This window comes from Panthera uncia (genome assembly GCF_023721935.1).
Source record: "Panthera uncia isolate 11264 chromosome A3 unlocalized genomic scaffold, Puncia_PCG_1.0 HiC_scaffold_12, whole genome shotgun sequence".
Lineage (NCBI taxonomy): Eukaryota > Metazoa > Chordata > Mammalia > Carnivora > Felidae > Panthera > Panthera uncia.
This window is the reverse complement of record NW_026057579.1, coordinates 31447371-31468272: the sequence shown is the minus strand read 5'-3', so window position 1 is coordinate 31468272 and position 20902 is coordinate 31447371. Positions and strand designations below refer to the sequence as shown.

Sequence of the window (20902 nt, the reverse complement as noted above, 5' to 3'; positions counted from 1 at the left end):
GGGGGGGGGGGGGGGGGGGGGGGGGGGGGGGGGGGGGGGCGACGGAGCAGCGACACGTGCCTCAGTGTTGGTGTCTCTCACGTGCCCTCTATACCCAGCCACCCCTCTGGCTGCCACTCGTGTCCCCACCTGCAGCTTTCATCCAGCGATACCAAATTACTTAATGAATGTTGCTTCCCTAAATCACACTGGCCTGCTCTTTATTCATTTTTATTTTTTAAGCACACTTTTTTTTTTTAAACGTTTGCTTATTTTTGAGAGACAGACAGAGACAGAGCACGAGCAGGGGAAGGGACAGAGAGAGCGGGAGACGCAGAGTCCGAAACAGGCTCCAGGCTCGGAGCCGTCAGCACGGAGCCCGATGCAGGGCTGGAACTCACAGACGGCAAGATCGTGACCTGAGCTGAAGTCGGACGCTTAACCGACTGAGCCACCCAGGCGCCCCTAGTTATTTACTTTTAATGTTTATTTATTTATCTTGAGAGTGATAGTGAGAGTATGAGCAGGGGAAGGGCAGAGAGGGGAGGGTAGAGAATCCCAAGCAGGCTCTATGCTGTCAGGGCAGAGCCCCACGTGGGGCTCAAACCCACAAGCCATGAGATCATGACCTGAGCCTAAATCAAAAGCTGAATGCTTAACGGATGGAGCCACTCAGGCACCCCGTCTTGCTTTTTGTTTTTTTAATGTTTATTTTTGAGAGAGAGAGAGGGAGTACGACCCGGTGAAGGGCAGATAGAGAGAGACACAGAATCCGAAGCAGGCTCCAGGCTCCAAGCTGTCAGCACAGAGCCCGACACGGAGCTTGAACTCACAAACTGCGAGATCATCACCTGAGCCGAAGTCGGACGCTCAACCGACTGAGCCACCCAGGCGCCCAATAACCCTGTCTTGCTTTTTTAAACTCCTGGCCCACAGCTTCTGACTGAACCCATCAAGAGAGGATAGGAAAGGCAGGAGGGTTAGAAAGCATACAGAGAGCACAGTTGAGTAGGAAGTGGGTGAAAGGCAACGCAGGGCAGCACGGCGAAGAAAACACAGCAAAAACGTTAGACGCAATCGAGGATGTGCGCTTTCTTCCAGAGGATCAGTCAGCAGGTATTTCGGGAACAGCTGATACGCGCCGGGCCGTGGGGCTGGGAATACAGTGCCAGTGCAGACGACATGCTTGTTTGCAGTATGAGGAACTGTCCTTTTCTCGAAAGGACAGAGCTGGGCTCGCCCGGAAGGAAGGAGTCTCACTGCTTTGTGGCTTTTTAATTATCCGCAGCTGTGGCAGAAGATCGAGGACGCCGAGTGGAGACCTCAGACCTACCTGGAGCTGGAGGGCCTGCCCTGCATCCTGATCTTCAGTGGGATGGACCCTCATGGGGAATCCTTACCAAGGTGAGGGGAGGGGGCTTGTGCCCCGGCGGGTCTTCGAAGGGCCACAGGCACACAGCTTTGGGGGGTTGGCAGGCCAGGCTTCCCCTGTCTGACGGCAGGTGGAATCTTTACGTTCGGAGTCATCAAAGATTTGTGTTCATTACGACGGTTTTCCAGCCTACGGTAGTGAGACGTCTCTGAGGTCTGGGCCGCTTTTCCTAGTTCTTAGGCGCCATTTGGGCCGAGGGCGGGGTGGGATGGCTGTTTCTGGGCTCCGTGGGTGGTGGGATGGCTGTTTCTGGGCTCCGTGGGTGGAGGCCCGACAGCTGGAGTTAGGGTTTGATGCCTCCCTCTGTCTCTCTGCACGATGATCACCATGTGCGTTAGGGATGGCTGTTCCAGTTAGGAAAGTATCGGATCATCTGGGGGGCCAAAGCCACATTTCTCCTGGTGTCCAGGCTGCTGTGGCAGCCAGGCCCTCCTGGGGCGGGAGGTGTTCTGGGAGGTGGCAGGCAGCTGATGCCACGTAGGAAGAACCCCTTCTTCCACACATAACGCTATCTCGAAGGCTGTTCCCCTGGAGACCACAGCCACGGATGGAGAAGTCAGCCGCAAGCCCCCTCAGTGTCTCCTGGGGTCTCTAGACCGTCACACAGACAGGTAGACACTCAGGACTGAAAGTCACTGGGCCTCCAGTAAGGCAGTTGCTTGAATTGGTGATGCCAGGTTGGCTCCTAAAGATTTACTTAAGTCCCATGGAGAAGAGCAGGCAGCCAGGCTGTGGGGCCTTTGCACGTCTTTCCTGGTAAAACGAAACAGTAAGAGCAGTCATTTATCGAGCTCCTGTTACGTGCTGGCACTGGACTAGATTCTCACTGCCGTAGTTCATTTTACTCTCACTATAACCCTGGGGGAAGGTAATATTTCAGAGGTCCTTTGAGCGGTGAAGGAATGGGGACTTCCAGAGATTAAGCCTGGGTGGCAGACCATGGACTCCAGGCTGCCCAACTCCAAAGCCTGGGTTCCTTCCACAAGGGCCACGGCACGCAGCATCCTCACGGGCCAGAACGTTTGACCTTGGTTGTTGCTTTTCGCATGGATTGTTTCTTCCCATTCCTTGGCTCCCTAAGGACTAAGACCGTGTCTTTAGCGATCTTAGGTTTGAGCAAACATTCACGGAGTACCTTCTTTTTATCAGGCTCCGCGCCGGACTTTCAACACAGCGTTTACTCCTTGCAACAACAGCATCACTCTCCTGCTTTGTAGATGAGCCAATGGAAAGTCATTTGCCTGAGGCCATAGGGCCTGATTGGAACCCACACCTGCCTCTCTCCAGGCCTTTTGCTGTTTCCACCAAGCGCCCCGAGCCCTGCGTCGGCCTGTCCTCTGGGTCCCCTCCTCTGCCTCTTTCATCGCTTGCTGGTGTCTGTCTCTCCAGACAGACACGTATTTCTAATGTGGCAGTGATCTGATTGCCATCCAGCTCCGTCCTGGGCACGTTTTAAGTGTCGATTGAATAATTAAACTTCCCACTTAACTGCGTGTCATCCTCAGACGGTGCACTTCGATGGCTCTTAATGTTCACTCTCCCCTTTCAGATGAAAACAGTCTGAGCCTGCAAGACGTTGCCCAGCTTACAGAAGGTTCTGGCCCCAGGAAGTGGCAGAGCTGGGGTGCAAGCCTGCTTTTCTTCTGGCCTGAAAGCACTCTTTTGATGACACACAGGACAGGGCTGAATACATAGCAGGTGCCCCAGGAGACTTCACGTTCCACAGACTTGGTTGCCAAAGGCTCACCGCGATGCCGTCTGCTTCTTTGTTTAGACGAGTCCTGCGGCCCTGAAGAGGGGGCAGGGTGCTGGTCCCGATCGCCATTTCCCCCCAGCGCCGGGAGCAGTGCCTCCGTTGTAGAAGACACTCAGTAGGTCCCTTCTTGTTCCCTCCAGGTCTCTGAGGTACTGTGACCTGCGTCTGATAAACTCCTCCTGCTTGGTGAGAACAGCTCTGGAGCAGGAGCTGGGCCTGGCCGCTTACTTTGTGAGCAACGAGGTTTCTTTGGAGAAGGCGGCCCGGAACGAGCCCTTGGAGAGCGATGCGGAAAAGCTGAGCAGCACAGACAACGAGGACGAGGAGCTGGTGACGGAAGGTGAGAGGTGGTGGGTCTGCTCCCCGCTGTTCTTCCCCGGGGGGGCTGCCTGGACTCGTCCAGATGGCTGTGACCCTCGGGCCCCGGGCGATGCTCAGCAGCTCCGAGTCCACTGTTGAATTCTGATTCTGCTCTCTCCCCCGCCTTTTTTTTTTTTTTTTTTTTGGCGGTGTGAGAAAATGGGAATCCCCATGGGTTCTTCCTAGCTCTGGAAGTCTTAGAGAATAGGAAGGAAAATTGGAGTTTCTCAGGACTCAGGTTCATGCTCTGTTTGACTCGTTCATGGCCTTACCCTCTGGTAGTGTGAATCGACAGGATGTGTCCGTTATCGAGATTTATGAGAAAGACCCCGTTTCCTTTGAAGAGCTGGAAATGCAGCCCCGAATCGTAGCGGGGCAGGTAGAGCAGAGCACAGCATGTGGCTGTCGTCAACAGCAAGGAAAAGGACAAAGCTGTCGATTCAAAACCGCAAAGTGTTTGCGGGGTAGACGGTGTAGCAGGGTCGGGAGGCCAGGCTTCTCTTCCCGGTCCGTCTGCTGGCTGTGTGACTTGGGACAGCCGTGCCTCGTTTCCTGGCCTCAGACTGCTCACCTGTAAGACGGAGTCTAGAAGGCCTGCCGTGCAGACTCGTAGCTTCTTTTCACAAACGTGAATGTGACCCCGACGTTAAAATGCCTGTCGCCCGTGGGATGAGTCCACAGTCTGGGTGTTTCACAGCCTACCTCTCTAGCCTCAGTGTTCATTCATCTCCGCTCTCAGCCCCCCGCCCCGCTGTTCCCCGTGCTGTTGGCCACTCTCACCTCTTGGGTTCCCTGGCTGTGCTCTGCTCTTGTCACGTCTGGGCCACACAGAGGCTCCCCCCTGGCTTTGAGTTCCCCCACCTCTGGGCTTCACCTAGAAGCCCCTGCTGGCCCCTCAGAGCTCAGGTCGGGTCACCTTTCCAGGATATCACCTGCTCCTGCTTCCCTGTGCTGGGTGGGGGCCTGGCCCCCCAGCGTCCAGGTCTCTGTCTGCACCTCTTACGCCCCCTTGTGGCTGCGGCTCACGGGAAGGGGCCCCATGAGCCGTGAGCGCCTGGGTGGCCCGCCCTGTGTCCCTCCCCACCTGCCTCCTCAGGGCTCTGTCAGAGGTGGGTGCCTAGAGGATGCTAGCCGGGTGGTTGGGTGGGTGGGTGGGTGCTAGGTGGGAGCACAGCTTGCCAACTGTGAAGTGCTGGGCGGGCACACGAGGTGGGGATCACGAGGCATTTTCAGCGAGCGTGTATCTTGGGGCAGGCTCCACCTCGGAGAAGAGGAGCCCGGTGAAGCGGGAGAGGTCCTGCTCCCATGATTCGGCGTCGTCCTCCCTCTCCTCGAAAGCTTCCGGTAAGTCTCCAGGTGGGAGAGTTGCGTGTCGGGACGTTTCTTTTTGAGATTTCGGAGAATGAAAAGAGATCCTTAATTTTCACCTAGAACTGGAAAGAGAAGGGACCCTTGGAAGAACTGGGCTTTCTGAGGGAGTAGTTGTGTTTCCGGATTGGGATCTGGGACGTGAGGCGTTTGGGCAGGACCTCAGCGTTCCCGGGGGAAGATCATGGACGCCGCCCCCCTCGGTGGCCGGTGCTGGGCGGTGTGGCCTTGCTGCTCCGCAGGGGAATGAATCCCTGCGCTTTCGGGGAGGAGAGGGGCTGACCTGAGGTGTGCTGGTCGAGGCTGAGGGCAGAGAGAAGTGGACACAGATTTCTCTGGGCGGGGGGCGGGGGGACGCAGCAAATGGCAGCAGGTGTTCACCCAGCCCTGGACCCAGACCGCGGGGAAGGTGGGTAAGATGCCCAGTCTCTGCCTGAGAGACGCCTGGTGTCTGGGAGCGGTCAGGACTGGCACACCGCCAACGACACTGCCCGTCCTCCTGTCGCGACCGTTACCGAGAACCGACTTGGCATCTGAGTCAGGGCATTGAAAGACTGGATACAGTCCTGCCGTCAGGGAGTCCATCGTTCCTCTTCGACCATGTTACGTTACCAGAGAGGCTGTCTTATCGTTTGTGCACACATGGTCACGCGTGAAGGGTGACAGTCGCACATACGAAGAGGAAATTTTGTCTCCGGTGGGGGCAGGTTTTGGCCTAGTCGCTGCCGGTTTCAGAGGGCAGCTGGCCTTTGGGTCTCTTTGGGAAGAGAAGATCTTCTGGACGGAGGAGGCTCAGGCTGTGGAAGTGAGCGTGATTGATGCTCGGGCACAGTGAACGGTCACACGGGCTGCAGCTCCGGGCAGGCGCCTGGCCGCGGTCAGGGCGTAGCTGTGGGGGTCAGAGCCTTCCTGGCTTCTGCCCCTCCCCTCACAGCCCTCGTGTGGGGGTCTCCCCACAGTTGTGGCCAGAGGGGGTCAGAACGAGGCCTCCTCCACATGGGCCCGTAACTCTGTGGCGGAAGGGAGACCTTCTCCTCGGCTCGGGTCAGTCAGCAAAGCCAAGTGCGGCGGCCTCCGGGGTCCGCTGCCCCAAACGGTACGGGGAGCCTGGGGCCCCAGGGTGGAGCTGGCGAATGGGTGAGCGAATGAACCGATGCTGTTCAGAATCGAGAGAAGTGGTGGTTTGCTTCTTCCCCAGTCCTGGCCTGACCGCTTTCTAGAAGGTTCTGGGGGCACACTGGTCCGTGCAGTGTCTTCAGGAGTAGAGGGTCCAAGCTATGAGCTGGCCTCTGTCCTCCTGGGGTTCTTCAGTCAGGTGAGACAATTTTCTTAATCAGGACTCCTCAGAGGGTCCTGAGGTCGTAGGGGTCTCTGATGAGATGCCTTTCGTGCCCTTGGGTACAACCCATGCGTTTCAGAGGTGAAGGACTTGGGGGCCCAGGGAGGTGAGGCTTAGCCACAGCCACACGAGTCAGGGTGGGGACCTGGGTGGGGGTGAGTCTCATCTGATAGACTGACAGAGCCGCTGGATTCAAGGGAGGGCAGAGCAGCTGAGGTCTGGGGTGGATGGAGAGGAAGGTCCGTGTGGGTGTCCGTCCTCCGGGTCCTACCAGGCCGGCCATCACAACCTAGGGAAGTGGATGAAGACATCGGGGTTCCCTTGGTCTACTTTTGCAAACTTACTCCCCTTTCACGTGCTTCGGGCCCATCTGTCCCCTTGGCCCCAGGCCAGGCGCCCAGGTCCCTTACTGCCTCCCCGTCTCTTGTCTTCGGCTCGTCCCTTGACTCTGAGCCAGTCACTTCAAGTGCCTTGTCTGAGGACGACGAGGTATTTCAGCAGGAGTCAGGCCTTCGGCGGAGGGGCACTGGCCGGTGCGTGCCCTCCCTCGAAGGGTGCCAGGTGCCAGCTGCGGGGCTGAGTGGTGGGGCCCTTGCCGGGGAGCTCGGATCCGAGGGGGAAGTCACCCGCGTGGTGTGGGGAACGGGCTGCAGGCCGAGCCGAGGGCTGCGGGGCGGCGGGAAGGCCTCTCTGAGGCGGGTGTACGGGGTACCGGGCCTCCCTTAGTCTGCTCTCCACACCGGCCCCTGGGGAAGGACGGTGAAGACAACCGTGCAGTGTCCCATCTGCCCTGCTTCCTGCGGGGCCTGCTGTCTGCGGGGCTGCCGTGAGCTGGGATGATAAAAAGGAGAGCAGGGTGCCGGCCCCGTGTGCCCGGCTGACCACGCTCGCCAGGGTCTCAACGTGCTCCACGTGGGGGAGGGGCCGAAGAGAGTCCGTATTCGAGCGGCTGCTGTGTGGGCTGCGTTTCCTTGCCCGGATTCTCCTAAAGGTTAAGTCAGGTCTGGTGTTTGGTAAAGCCCACTGAGTCCTGTGAGTTTCGCTGCCAGTTTGAACCAGAAGCCACCGCTGTCCTGGTGCAGAGGTGAGATGTGAGCTCCGTGAGGGTCTAGAAGGGAGAGGCGTTCCCGGGGAACACGTGCACGGGGGGGGGGGGGGGGGGGGGGGGGGGGGGGGTGAGCTGGGCGGGGGGACGGGGGTGGGGGGGGGGGGCAGAGTTCGCTTGAGCCCTGGAGGCAAGGTGTTGTGGAACAGGTCCGGTCAGGAGGTTGCAAAGGAGAGGCTTTTGAGGCAGTGGGCGGGGTGCTGGGGAGGGTGTGGGCTGAAGTCCTGCCACAAGACAACCGCTGTCTCCCTCTCCCTTCAGCAAGTCTTGCCTTTGTCATAGAACCAAAGGGTTGATATTTGCCCAGAGGTGGAATTGCGTTCAGGAAGATCCCCAGCGATTGTCTAGTGCGGGGGGTTTGCGCTGCGGAAAGCAGAAAGGTGGGCTCCTTTGCGAGGGTCCTTCCCGGGGCGTGACTGACAGGTGCATCCCTCCCCAGGTTCGGCACCGTGCCGCGAGTCCTCGGCTCAGCCCGGGGCGCCCTCGCAGGGGGAGCGGGCCCGATCGCCGCAGCCCTGCGGCCCATCGGAGGAGGGCAGGGCCCCCGGGGAGAGGCAGAGGCCCCACGCTGGCCGGGGACCGCCGTCGGTCATCAGCAGGCGCAGCCCCGGGCTGGCCGCCCAGCCGGACTCCGGCCCCAGGAGCAGCCAGAGGAGCGTCCAGGTGTCGGTCACCCCGTCGTCCTCCCAGCTGTCCTCCTCCGGCTCGTCGTCCTCGTCCGGGGCGCTCGTCCCGCAGGCCTCCCAGTGCTCCCTGACCAAGGCCTGCCGCCAGCCGCCCGTCGTCTTCCTGCCCAAGCTGGTGTACGACATGGTCACGGCCACCGACAGCAGCGGCCTGCCCAAGGCCGCCTCGCTCCTGCCCTCCCACTCGGTCATGTGGGCCAGCTCCTTCCGCCCGCTGCTCAGCAAGACCATGACGTCCACGGAGCAGTCCCTCTACTACCGGCAGTGGACGGTGCCCCGGCCCAGCCACATGGACTACAGCAACCGCACCGAGGGCCGCGTGGACAGCTTCCACCCACGCCGGCTGTTGCTCAGCGGGCCCCCTCAGGTGGGTGCCGCCCTGCGGGGCCCGGGCCCCGTGGGGGTTCTCGGGTTCGCGCCCACCGGGCCGGTGCGGGGGGGCCGACACCCTCACAGCTCGCCATCCCCGCAGCAGACCCTACAGCGGGCGGCCGGGTGGAGGCCGAGTCCTGCCTGCCCCCCCCCCCCCCCCCCACGGCTGGCCGACTTCTGTCCTCTGACCTCAGCGTCTTGCCTTGTGTGACGCGGGGGGCCGGGGGGCTTCTCTCCGGGTGCTTCTCCGTCCGACTGTGACTCCGCTTTCCCCACCTCGTTTCGTTCGGTCCCGTGGCCGGTCCGTGCCAGGTAGAAACACACACCCGCCCCCCTGCCCTGGGTTCTGCGCTGGAGGATTTTGGCCGCCTGTCCCTATCCCAGCCTCTGGCCCCACTGTGGTTTCCTAACAACGAAAGGCCATTTCACTTGTCAAAATGGCAGACGTCTGCCAAGAGTCCGGAGCGTGTGAGGGAAGACTGGGTCGGGTCTTGGAAGGGCCTTTGTCGGAACCGTGCTGAGGTGCAAGGTGGGCTCTCGCCCGGGGTCAAGTTCGGCCTCGGGTCTCACCTGACACCCCGCGTGGGACCCGGCCTTCTCCGTGCCTCGGTGTCCTCACCTGAGAATGACGTCAGAAATGTGAGCACCGGGCAAGGGAATCCCCGCAGGGTGCCTGGGGCACGGCCTGACCATAGAAAGCATGTGTCCTAGTTATTCCTGTCCCCGTCAGTACTGCCACTGTCACAGTGCGAGACTTGCTCCCTTCCAGCTCAGTGTATTAATTTCCTTATGATGACCCTGCCCCAAGAAATACAACCCCCCCCGCCAAATATGTGTAAGAACGTTAATTTTAGAATCGTTTACAATAGTGAAAAAAAGCGACTGGAAACAATTTAAATTCCATTGGTCAAAGTTGGTTGAATAAATTCGGGCACAACTGTGTCATGCAATTCAGCCTAGGAAGTTGGAGTCAGAGGCCTGTATACTGACACTGAGGTTTAAGATATTTAAATTAAAAAAAAAATTAAGTTATAGAATAATACGTGCATAGTGTAATGTCAAGGGAAAAAAAAAGTATCAGCGTGTATGTGTATGTCTCTGTGTGTGAAAAATACCCCCCAAAAAATCGCTGGCAGGATTGCTGCTGAATTGTTAACCTGGAGAGGGACCAGGATTTGTGAACATTCTCTTTCGTTGTCACCGTGTGTTTCTGGAATTTTTACGGGAACGTGTGTTAACTTTTTAAAAAAATTTTTTTAATGTTTATTTTGAGGGAGAGAGAGAGTGCAAACAGGAGAGGGGTAGAGAGAGGGGTAGACACAGAATCTAAAGCAGGCTCCAGGCTCCGAGCTGTCAGCACAGAGCCCGACGCGGGGCTCGAACTCACGAACCGTGAGATCATGACCTGAGCCAAAGTCGGGTGTTGAACCGACTGAGCCACCCAGGCGCCCCTGTTAACTTTTTATAAACTGGAAAAAGGGGTCCTGGTTTCTCCACACTGTCATGTTATTGGATATCTCAATCTTAAAGAAAATTTTGTCTATTCGATAGATGAAACCTAGTATATTATAGTTTTCTTAAGGTTGAATATATTTTTATATATTTCTTGGTCACTGCTATGGCTTTCACAGGGATTTTCTGCCCTGTTTCTCCTGTTTATTTTTCCTTCAGGCATCTGACATTTTCCTGTTACTTTGCAGGAGCTCTTTGGAGGTTACAGAATTTAATCCTCTGTCTACTGCATGTATTGCAAATATTTTCTCTGAAGCTTCCCCCAGTCATATTTCATATTTCCTTAAGTCATTTCTGTTCATCACCATTTGTTGAGTGCTGGCTACAAACCAGGCATTGAGCCGAGAGATCAGAAAGCACATTCCCGGAGTAACAGGGTGGGAAGTTGGCCCACAGGTGCCCATTTAACCAACTGTGACCAGGTTTTACGAAGCTTCATGGTGTCCTAGCCTGCTGCTGGGCTGAGGGAACAGGGACTCTAGGATACAGGAAGGAAGAGCAGGAAGGAGAGAAAAATAATTTTATTTCTTTTCCTGGTCTTAGGAGAGGAGAAATGAGATGCCAGCCTTTTATGTCTTAAGATTTTATTCTCGGGGCGCCTGGGTGGCGCAGTCGGTTAAGTGTCCGACTTCAGCCAAGTCACGATCTCGCGGTCCGTGAGTTCGAGCCCCGCGTCAGGCTCTGGGCTGATGGACGGCTCGGAGCCTGGAGCCTGTTTCCGATTCTGTGTCTCCCTCTCTCTCTGCCCCTCCCCCGTTCATGCTATGTCTCTCTCTGTCCCAAAAATAAATAAAAAAACGTTGAAAAAAAAAAAATTAAAAAAAGAAAAAAAGATTTTATTCTCTTACCATAGACGTATTAACACAAGAATAGCAATCTGTAATTGTGCAAGATTCTCGTAAGACATTACTATGCTTCATATTGGCAGTTCATTTTTTGAAGCAACCTTCCTTCAGTTTGTGGTAAAGTCCTATTTCTAACAGCTTAGAAAATGTGACCGATTAAAACTAGAGACGCGTGGCCGCGATTTGTAAGCAGGCGGGTCTGCCGCTCACGGAAGTCCCTCTGCGGCCTGCCATGCTTCTTGGGGCCTCGTTTCCCCAGAAATGGCTTTGCACCCCCCAGGCTCTCGCTTTAATTAGGTGAGGTCTTTGAAAAAGGTGGGTGAAACGAAGTGGGTCCGGTGCTCCGGCCGGTGCCTGCACGTAGATGGTGTGCGGACCGTGGGCTCCAATTTTAATGTCTTCACAGGTTGGGAAGACAGGTGCTTACCTGCAGTTCCTTAGTATTTTGTCCAGAATGCTCATCCGGCTGACGGAAGTGGATGTTTATGATGAAGAAGAGATCAATATCCGTGAGTCGTGCGTTGGTGACCCTTGGGGTTGGAATCCTCTGTCACTGGTTGCTCGGGTTGACTTTGTGTCTTTTGCCCTCCAGATGGAATTCTCAGATCAGTGACCACGCTCACTGCCGGGGCCTCGTGGGGTGCTCTTGTCTCTCCCTTGTCTGTCGTCATCTTGCTCAATATCAGAATAGTGCCTGGGAGGCCTTCATGGGGATGGAATTACTCCACTAAAAATAACTACTGTTTACAGAGTATCTTCTAAGTGGCAAGCAGTGTGCTGGGCACCTTACGTAAATGGCCACATTTAATTTTCTGCACATCACCCTGAGAATAATTGCTTATTTCCTGATAAGTAACTTGCTCAGGAACCCAGCTGGGAGACGGCAGAGCTGGAACTGAGCTGGATTTGACCGCGGCCTTCAGCAGCGGGGTTATCCATCCGGGCAGGTCCCCACTCGGGCAGCCGAGCGCATAGGTCAATATCTTAGGGCAAAACCCAAGTATATGACATGGGGGGGGAAAGCCATTTCTCCTTATTCTCGGAACAGAGTTTGCCCTGATTAAGGTAAGACTGTCTTTGAGCCGCTGTTTTATGCTCCAGTGTCTCTGCATACTTTCCTTCAGCGGCTCGTAAACTTGGTCTGGTAAATGAATCCGTTGCTTTGGGAATTAAAATTTGTATGAGGAGTCTGGTCCGAGTTGCAAAGAAAGGGAACCAGTGAGTTGCGCGGAGGCTAAATGGCACTTTTTTTTATTTATTGGTATCGTTTACGTGGGAAGTGTACGACCTGATGATTTGATACACATGTACGTTGTGAAATCACCACTGCGGTCAAGCTAACTGACATATTCGTAGTTTCCAGGTTCATGGCAGTGTTATTCACGGTAGGCAAGATACACAAACAACCATATGTGGTCCCTTGATGGATAAAAGGCCATTAGCAGATGAATGGGTAAAGAAAAGTGTGGTATATGCACGCAGTGGAATATTATTCAGCCTTAGAAGAAAGTCCTGTCATTTGCAAACACAACACTTCTTTATTCTTTACATGCTCTTGACCGTGTTTGAGTTTTGACTTGAAGGAAATCTGGAACCAAGGAAGCCCATCCAGCCCTTGGTCGTCCCTTTGAAGGGGACGAGGTCCCTTTGAAGGAGAGAGGCTCTTCATCCCACCTGTGAGCTCTCACACTACCCCCGCCCCACCCACAGTTTGGAACTTTATTCCAGATGAAAACCAGCAGCCCTGTTGAGTCTCCGTGTCCTCACTTTCTTGGATACCCCAATGACAATGACAGGATTTGAACCCAGCTTGTTAAACTTCAAAGCCCATTTTCTCAGATAGTCTCTTAATACGTTGGTTTTCTTGGTAAAACGTGGATAATTTCTGTTTTACGGGGCATTGTGAAGGTTGAATGATGTTCTACATATGAAGCCTTGAGTGCCTACTAAATATGCAATAAACATGCCTCTCTTCTTTCTTTCTTCCCTTCCTTCCCTCCCCTCCCTTCCTTCCTTCCTTCCTTCCTTCCTTCCTTCCTTCCTTCCTTCCTTCCTTCTCTTTCTTCTAGACAGGTACTCTGGTCATGTGTACATATCCTAGATGTAAAATCAATATGTTACATAATTTGAGTTGGACCAACTAGACTTTTTTTGCTTTTGAGCCAGCAAGCAATTAGCGTGAGCGTCATAGACTACACCAGTTATCGCAAGATGATACACGGCGAGTGTAGAGATGGAGTTTGGACCACGTGTGGTGTTGGCATTCAGAAGGGAGGAACCAATGGGTCTGAACACTTGGAAGAGGCTTTCTAGAGGTGCAGTGATAGGACGTGGCCATATTGGCTGCGTAGCGTTTAGATCTAAAACAAGAACAAGAACTATGTTAGGTTCCATTGGCGTTGGGAACCTACGTATGTGGGGGAGGGGGCTGGGGGGAAGCTCAGAGCAAGTGGTAGGTATATTGGGAGTTGCTGAAGTCAGTGGGGGAGCCAGGAAAGCAAACTCATCCCATGGGAAACACAGCATAGGCGGGTCCTCTGGTTACGAGGTGGACCCAGAGGCACCTCTTGCCTCCTTAGAACAATCCTGAAGATGCAGTATGTTCTGGGAGCTTTTGAGATACAGTAGCACCCCCCCCCCCCGCCCCAGTAGCCCATAGACTCAGTGATAGCTCCACCACGAGCATCGTCCTTGGACACATTTAAAAATCAGTCATTCTCAGGGCATCTGGGTGGCTCGGTTGGTTAAACATCCGACTTCACCCAAGATCACGATCTCACAGTTCGTGAGTTTGAGCTCCACGTCGGGCTCTGTGCTGACAGCTCAGAGCCTGGAGCCTGCTTCAGATTCTGTGTCTCTATGTCTCTCTCTCTCTCTCTCTCTCTCTCTCTCTCTCTCTCTGCCCCTCCCCCGCTCACACTCTGTCTCTCTCAAAAATAAAATATAAGAACATTAAAAAAAAATTTTTTTTAAATCGGCCATTCTCATTTCCTAGTTTGTCACCTGCCTGTGTTTCCAACAATCTTACAGACCTCAGAGAGGAGTCCGATTGGCATTACCTCCAGCTCAGTGACCCCTGGCCAGACCTGGAGCTGTTCAAGAAGTTGCCTTTTGACTACATTATTCACGACCCGAAGTATGAAGACGCCAGTCTGATCTGTTCCCACCTTCAGAGCGTGAAGAGTGAAGGTCAGACTTCTAAATCTCTTGCCCCACCTTCCTCCAGAGTCCCGGGTCGAGCCTCGCAAAGGGCGGAGTGGAACCGTGTGGGCCGTGAGCTCGGTGGTGCGGTGGTGAATAGCCATCAGTGCCTGGTACAGAACTGAGGTCACCGACCCACCAGACGAGGAAGAGCTCTTCCCGCGAAGGCAGCCTTGCGGCTCAGCACATGCTGACCTTGATGCGCGCTCTCTTGGCCGGTGGTCACGGTCAGAATATCCTCAAGGTTCTGGTTAAGAGAGGATAAAAGGCATGGGTGTTTATGTAGGAATTTGAGTTGTCCTCACGAAATGCACCCATCTCCCTCTCTACCCTCAGTGTCCTGTTTTCTCCCTCCTCCTTCGGGGACCGCCGACTTTCACAGCATTATGACCCTGCAGGGTTTCAGGGTCACCTTCGGCAACCATCAGATATTCGTGGCTGGTGCGATATTGAGCACTGACCAGAACAGTTTGGTGAGTGGAAAGGAAAGGAAGATACTCACCAGTCTCCGTGTCAAGCCGATAATTGTCTCTCCCTAGAACCGTGTTCAGCGAATGATCCTTCATACAGACCAGTCCCTAATTAAGGTTTAGTGTTAAAGTCTTCATCTTGCTAAGTCCTTTGAAAAGAACAGAGACAATTCCTCTGTAGTGCAGGGTCTGCGTATGAAGTCGGCCACCCATTTGCGTTGTCAGGTGGCGAATCCTTAAAGATGTGCGTATAGGATATTCGTGGGCCCGTCGGCGAGACCCCTCGTGAACGTGGCCTGTTAGTTTCTCCCGCTGAACCTCTGTCGTTTCTGACCCGCCGAGTCACCTCGGGGCCCAGGCAGGTGCCGTCGCACAAAATCCTATTACGGCATTTCAGTTCCTTCCACTGCGAGCGGGCGGCGGAGAGAATGTCTGTCCTGTCCTTCTGCGGCTCTGTAACGCCGGGGTTTCCTGCAGCCAGGGGGACGTCCCGGAAGCCGGAGGAGCTCTACGTGCGGCGCCAGACAGCGCGGATGAGGCTGTCCAAGTACGCGGCCTATAACACATACCACCACTGCGAGCAGTGTCACCACTACATGGGCTTCCACCCCCGGTACCAGGTAGGCCGTGGGGCGCAGAGGCCCTGCGTCTCCAGGAGCGCTTCCGGCGGCCCTTCCACACGTTCCTCGGTGGCTAACAGGCTAACACCATTGGTCCTCTGGTCTCTCTGTGTTTTCGTTCCGGTTGCTGGGGGGGGGGGGGGGGGGGGGGGGGGGGGGGGGGGGGGGGGGGCGGGCGTGGAAAGTTCTGGAAGCTCTTGCTTCCCGGTCTCCTGTATCTTCAGTTCCCTTCAGTAAGCTGCGAAATCATTGCCGACGCTACAGAAACCGTGATTCTCCTGGGGTTACACGTTTACCAGTAGCAACGTTAACTGACTGCGGATGTCTTCGTTTTCTTGACCTCCTGGCAATTGCCAAAGTTAGTTCAGTGCAGCAGGCACCGAGCGCTTCTGCACCGGTCACAGAGATGAATAAGCTTTATCCCCGTATTCAAGACTCACAGTTTAGGAGCGCCTGGGTGGCTCAGTCGGTTGAGCGTCCGACTTCGGCTCAGGTCATGATCTCGCGGTCTGTGGGTTCGAGCCCCGCGTCGGGCTCTGTGCTGACAGCTCGGAGCCTGGAGCCTGCCTTGGATTCTGTGTCTCCGTCTCTCTCTGCCCCTTCCCTGCTCACGCTCTGTCTCTCTCTGTCTCTCAAAAATAAATGAACGTAAAAATAAGACTCACAATCTAGGGGTGGAGAGATGCACTTGGACAGGGCAGAACTTCAGCGCAATGTAAAGCTGGCAGGAAAGCAGTAATGTTGGCACGTAGAAATACTTAGAGAAGGAGATCGGAACGTGCACTTACTGAGCACTTACTACATGCCAGGCAATGCACCAGGCACTTTCGATATGTCCATATTTCCTCTAACCTTTATTTTTCTTGTTTTGAGAGGGAGGGAGGTGAGTGAGTGAGTGGGGGAGGGGCAGACGGCGAGAGACTCTCAAGCAGGCTCCACGCCCAACGTGGAGCCCGACGTGGGGCTCAAACCCCGACCGTGAGATCATGACCCGAGCCGAAATCAAGAGTCAGACGCTCGATGAACCGAACCACCCAGGCACCCCTTCCTCTAACCTTTTTACGTGATAGAAAATGATATTTACCCCAGACACTGGGGCAAATGGATTAAGGCTGTTGCCCCTGGGCTCTGCCTGTCTCGGGTTCTGGCTGGTCACCTGCAGGTGGCTGTGTTCAAGGCACATCTCCAGTTCATTCAGAGTGTACTGGATAGGGAACTGCCCTGTCTAGCTTTTTATTCTCACTAAAACCGCACAAGGAAATAACATTATCCCCATTTTATAAATGAAGATACTGTCTTGGGCAGGGAGCAGAGGAGAGGGTTTTGAAGAATCAATAAGAATTTGCCAAGGGGCCGGGGCAGACAGAAGCATGTGAGTAGAGGGAGGCACGGGGTCTCTGGGGGAATTAGAAGGGATTTCAGTCGGGCATCGCTGGACCATAAGGTGCAAGGGGTGGGCGAGCCCAGGAGAGGATGCTGGGGTAGCGGTGGGGAGCAGAGAGACACCACAGAAGGCCCCGGATGCTGTGTGGAGAGCGGGACGGGGGCTTTTCCAGGGAGAATGGCATGGAGCGGCCTGATGGGGGCCAAGCTGCCTTCTGCGTGGTCTCGTCATGGCCACGTGGAAATTCACAGCGGGCCTGCGAGGCTGGTCGCGCAGAAGCAGTAGCAGGTGGGGTTTTACGTCTAGTGTGTGTTTTCATTTCAGACCTAAGCAGGGAAAGGGGAGGAGCAGCTGGAGCTGGTGTGCGGAAAGCCCATGCCTTGGCTGCTTCCAGAAGGGCCTTGGCACCTTCCAGAGGTGGCCTGAGCACCGGCCTGCCGCGTCTGTCCCTTTTGCAGAGGGACACAGCAGATCGGGGCTCTAATTCTCCCACATCCGCCCGGCCTGGAGCTCAGCTGTCGCTGAAGTAGCACCCGTCTTCTTTTAGACGGTTTAAAAACAAAAACAAAAGCAAAACTATGCGATTTTACTGTAGACAAAATTAGAAAACACATATGAGCAGTTTTGTTTTTTTTTTAAGAATTAAAAATAGTAATCCTGTGCAGATAAACCGTCCTCATGTTTTTCCCCGTGGGGATGAAGTTATTCTTTCAAAGCAGAGAGTATGTACGTGAGAGCGTTTTCTTAATTTTGACATTAAAGAAACGGAGATCCACGGGCTGTAGAGTCGTGGTCACCACGGTTGGCATCTGCAGTGAGTTAACAGAACTGAGCGCGGAGACCCCGACCCCGGCCCCGCACCCGCCGTGTTCAGGGTGCTCAGGTCTGGGGGCCCCGGCTGCAGGGGACTCGGAACCAGGCCACGGGAGGAGTGCTGAGGGCCACATGACACGCCCGCTCCCTGCTGGCCTTTCTGTGCCCCTGTGCACCCTGGAGTCTTTTCTCTCCTCTCCCGGCTCCCTGATCCGTTGTATGAAACTTCCTCAGTTACACCCCCTCTTGTTGCCTCCCCAGGTCAAAATCTTTTTCTGTCTCATCTCTGCCCCCAAAGGGCTTTGTGGTTCTGGGGGAGCCACAGTGGCAGTGATGGCCCACGTACCCCGGCCTGTGTCCACCCCCTCCAGGCCTCGGGGAGCCTCAGGAGTGGCCTGCACCAACTAGCTGCAGGTCTGGGGAGGGGTCGGGGAGGGCTGGATGCCCGAGCTGAGGCCCGAAGGAGGCTTGGGCAGAGCCACGGGGCGGGGGCGGGCCGACCGGGAGGGGGTGAGGGGACGTGAGGCTAGACCCTAGGGATAGGACTGAGCCCAAGACCTCTGAGCGTCTGTTTCCACATCCATAAAGAGGGGATGGTGGAACTACCTGCTTCATGGCGTTAATTACAGCCCCAAAGGGTGGAGGGGGCCCGAGACAGCGAGTGTGACGCAAGTGTGCAAGCGCGTGTAGTTATTGATAGTTTTATTAGTGAGTTTCTACGCATAACGCCTGCGATGGGAGAATCCATTTCCTGGCATCAAGCAGTGAGACGTGTGGTGTGAATGCTTTCGTGGGTGACCTAGCACGAGTCCACAAGGGGTTGGGGCCAGAAATGGCGTCACTGGGTGGAGCGGGATCAGAATGAGGGGTGGGGGGGGTGGGGGCGCCTGGATGGCTCAGTTGGTGAAGCATCTGACCTCTGCTCAGGTCATGATCTCGCCATTCCCGAGTTCAAGCTCTGCGTCAGGCTCTATGCTGGCAGCTCAGGGCCTGGAGCCTGCTTCGGATTCTGTGCCTCCCTCTCTCTCTCTGTCCCTCCCCTGCTAGCACTCTGTCTCGCTTTCTCTCAAAAATAAATAAACATTAAAAAAAAAAATAATAATAATAATAATGAGGGGTGGGGGGGAGGGTCCGCAACTGAGTGGGCGTGGCCTCGGGTGTCTGTCCAGCCGCAAGACCTGGGCGTCCACGCTTCGTACCGGGGCCAGCCTGTGGGTTTCTCGGGCTGCGGGGCAGGTGGCAGTGACCTGTGCGGTGTCACGGCCACGACGGGCCTGGGCTCTTCTGGGAGGTAATGCCGGACTCTGACGACAAGCTCTGTCCTTTCCCCTCACGCCTCAGCTCTACGAGTCCACCCTGCACGCCTTTGCCTTCTCTTACTCCATGCTAGGAGAGGAAATCCAGCTACATTTCATCATCCCCAAGTCCAAAGAGCACCACTTTGTCTTCAGCCAACCCGGAGGCCAGCTGGAGAGCATGCGGCTGCCCCTGGTCACAGACAAGGTACGGCTCTGGCTCGGGGGGGGGGGGGCACACAGAGTGGCTGCAGGTGACCGTTGAGCTGGAGGCTGTGGTTGCCTGATGAGTCAAGGGCAGGCGGGGACTGGTGTGTGACTGAACACGGAGCGGGCTGGGGTTAGGGTCACTCCGTCAAGTTCCGGCCTTGCTCTCCCGTTGTCTGGCTGTGTCGTTTTGACTTGTCACTGAATGTCGCCGAGCCTCGGTTCCCTCACCCTGTACGCTTCGGCAGCAGTCACTCTCGCAGCAGCTTCTTGCGAGCATCGTGGGAATAACCGATGTGAGGCACCTGCACAGTGCCTGCGAGGTGACGGGTGCTGAGGAGGTGTTCGTCCCTTCCCCGTTTTGTCTCGAATAAGCTGTTGTGGAACGTTTGAGGAATTTATTTATTTCTTCTGGCAGTGAGAATGAGCAGGGGAGGGGCAGAGAGAGAGAGGGAGACAGGGAACCCCAAGCAGGCTCTGTGCTGTCAGCACAGAGCCCGACGGGGGGCTCAAACCCAGCTGCAGGGACTACTCTGTCACGGCCAGCCTTCTCTTCTGCCTTCTTCTGTTCTTTGGAAGCGAAGCCCAGATGGTGCATCATGTCATCCATAAAAGATAAATTTTCTCTCTTGGACGAGCTCGTTCTTAATAACTCGCCATCTCTGTGACCAGCATTCTTTTTTTTGTTTGTTTGTTTGTTTAACAAATATTTTATTATGAAATGTGAAGCGTTTACAAAAGTTAGGAGGTAGTTCAACAAACCTCCCCGCAATTTATCATCCAAATTCAACAATTACCAACATTCGGCCACATTTAGTTCATCTGGGTTTTTTCCCTTTGCTGAAGGATTTTATTTTATCTTTTTGTTAACATGAAATGTATTGTCAAATTGGCTTCCATACAACACCCAGTGCACATCCCAACAGGTGCCCTCCTCAATGCCCATCACCCACCCCCCCCCACCCCCCATCAACCCTCAGTTTATTCTCAGTATTTCAGAGTCTCTTATGGTTTGGATCCCTCCCTCTCTAACCTTTTTTTTTTTTCCTTCCCCTCCCCCATGGTCTTCTGTTAAGTTTCTCAGGATCCACGTAAGAGTGAAAACATATGGTATCTGTCTCTGTATGGCTTATTTCACTTAGCATCACACTCTCCAGTTCCATCCACGTTGCTACAAAAGGCCAGATTTCATTCTTTCTCATTGCCACGTAGTATTCCATCGTGTATATAAACCACAATTTCTTTATCCATTCATCAGTTGATGGACATTTAGGCTCTTTCCATAATTTGGCTATTGTTGAACGCTCTGTTATAAACATTGGGGTACAAGTGCCCCTATGCATCAGCACTCCTGTATCCCTTGGGTAAATTCCTAGCAGTGCTATTGCTGGGTCCTAGGGTAGATCTATTTTTAATTTTTTGAGGAACCTCCACACTGTTTTCCAGAGTGGCTGCACCAGTTTGCATTCCCACCAATAGTGCGAGAGGGTTCCCGTTTCTCCCATCCTCGCCAGCATCTATAGTCCCCTGATTTGTTCATTTTAGCCACTCTGACTGGCATGAGGTGGTATCTCAGTGTGGTTTTGATTTATATTTCCCTGATAAGGAGTGACGTTGAGCATCTTTCCATGTGCCTGTTGGCCATCCGGATGTCTTCTTTAGAGAAGTGTCTATTCATGTCTTCTGCCCATTTCTTCACTGGATTATTTGTTTTTCGGGTGTGGAGTTTGGTGAGTGCTTTATAGATTTTCGATACTAGCCCTTTGTCCGATATGTCATTTGAAAATGTCTTTTCCCATTCCGTCGGTTGCCTTTTAGTTTGGTTGATTGTTTCCTTTGCAGTGCAGAAGCTTTTTATCTTGATGAGGTCCCAATAGTTCATTTTTGCTTTTAATTCCCTTGCTTTTGGAGATGTGTCAAGTAAGCCGACATCCCTGATAAATATGGACGCAAAAATTCTCAACAAGATACTAGCAAATTGAATTCAACAGCATATAAAGACAATTATTCACCATGATCAAGTGGGATCGATTCCTGGGCTGCAGGCCTGGTTCAACATTCGCAAATCAATCAATGTGATACATCACATTAATAAATGAAAAGATAAGAACCATATGATCCTGTCAATCGATGCAGAAAAAGTATTTGACAAAATTCA

At 54.4% G+C, this 20902-nt stretch overlaps 1 protein-coding gene across 1 annotated transcript in view; it reads left to right on the top strand.

Moving 5' to 3' along the window:
• Positions 1–20902, top strand: part of GREB1 (growth regulating estrogen receptor binding 1) — a 77688-nt gene that overhangs the window by 44357 nt on the left and 12429 nt on the right. The window contains exons 18-25 of the mRNA XM_049652518.1: positions 1268–1383; positions 3308–3507; positions 4782–4871; positions 7779–8392; positions 11161–11263; positions 13785–13943; positions 14903–15045; positions 18584–18745. Of these exons, the coding sequence (XP_049508475.1) occupies positions 1268–1383; positions 3308–3507; positions 4782–4871; positions 7779–8392; positions 11161–11263; positions 13785–13943; positions 14903–15045; positions 18584–18745 (1587 nt within the window). The remainder of the gene's footprint in view (positions 1–1267; positions 1384–3307; positions 3508–4781; positions 4872–7778; positions 8393–11160; positions 11264–13784; positions 13944–14902; positions 15046–18583; positions 18746–20902) is intronic.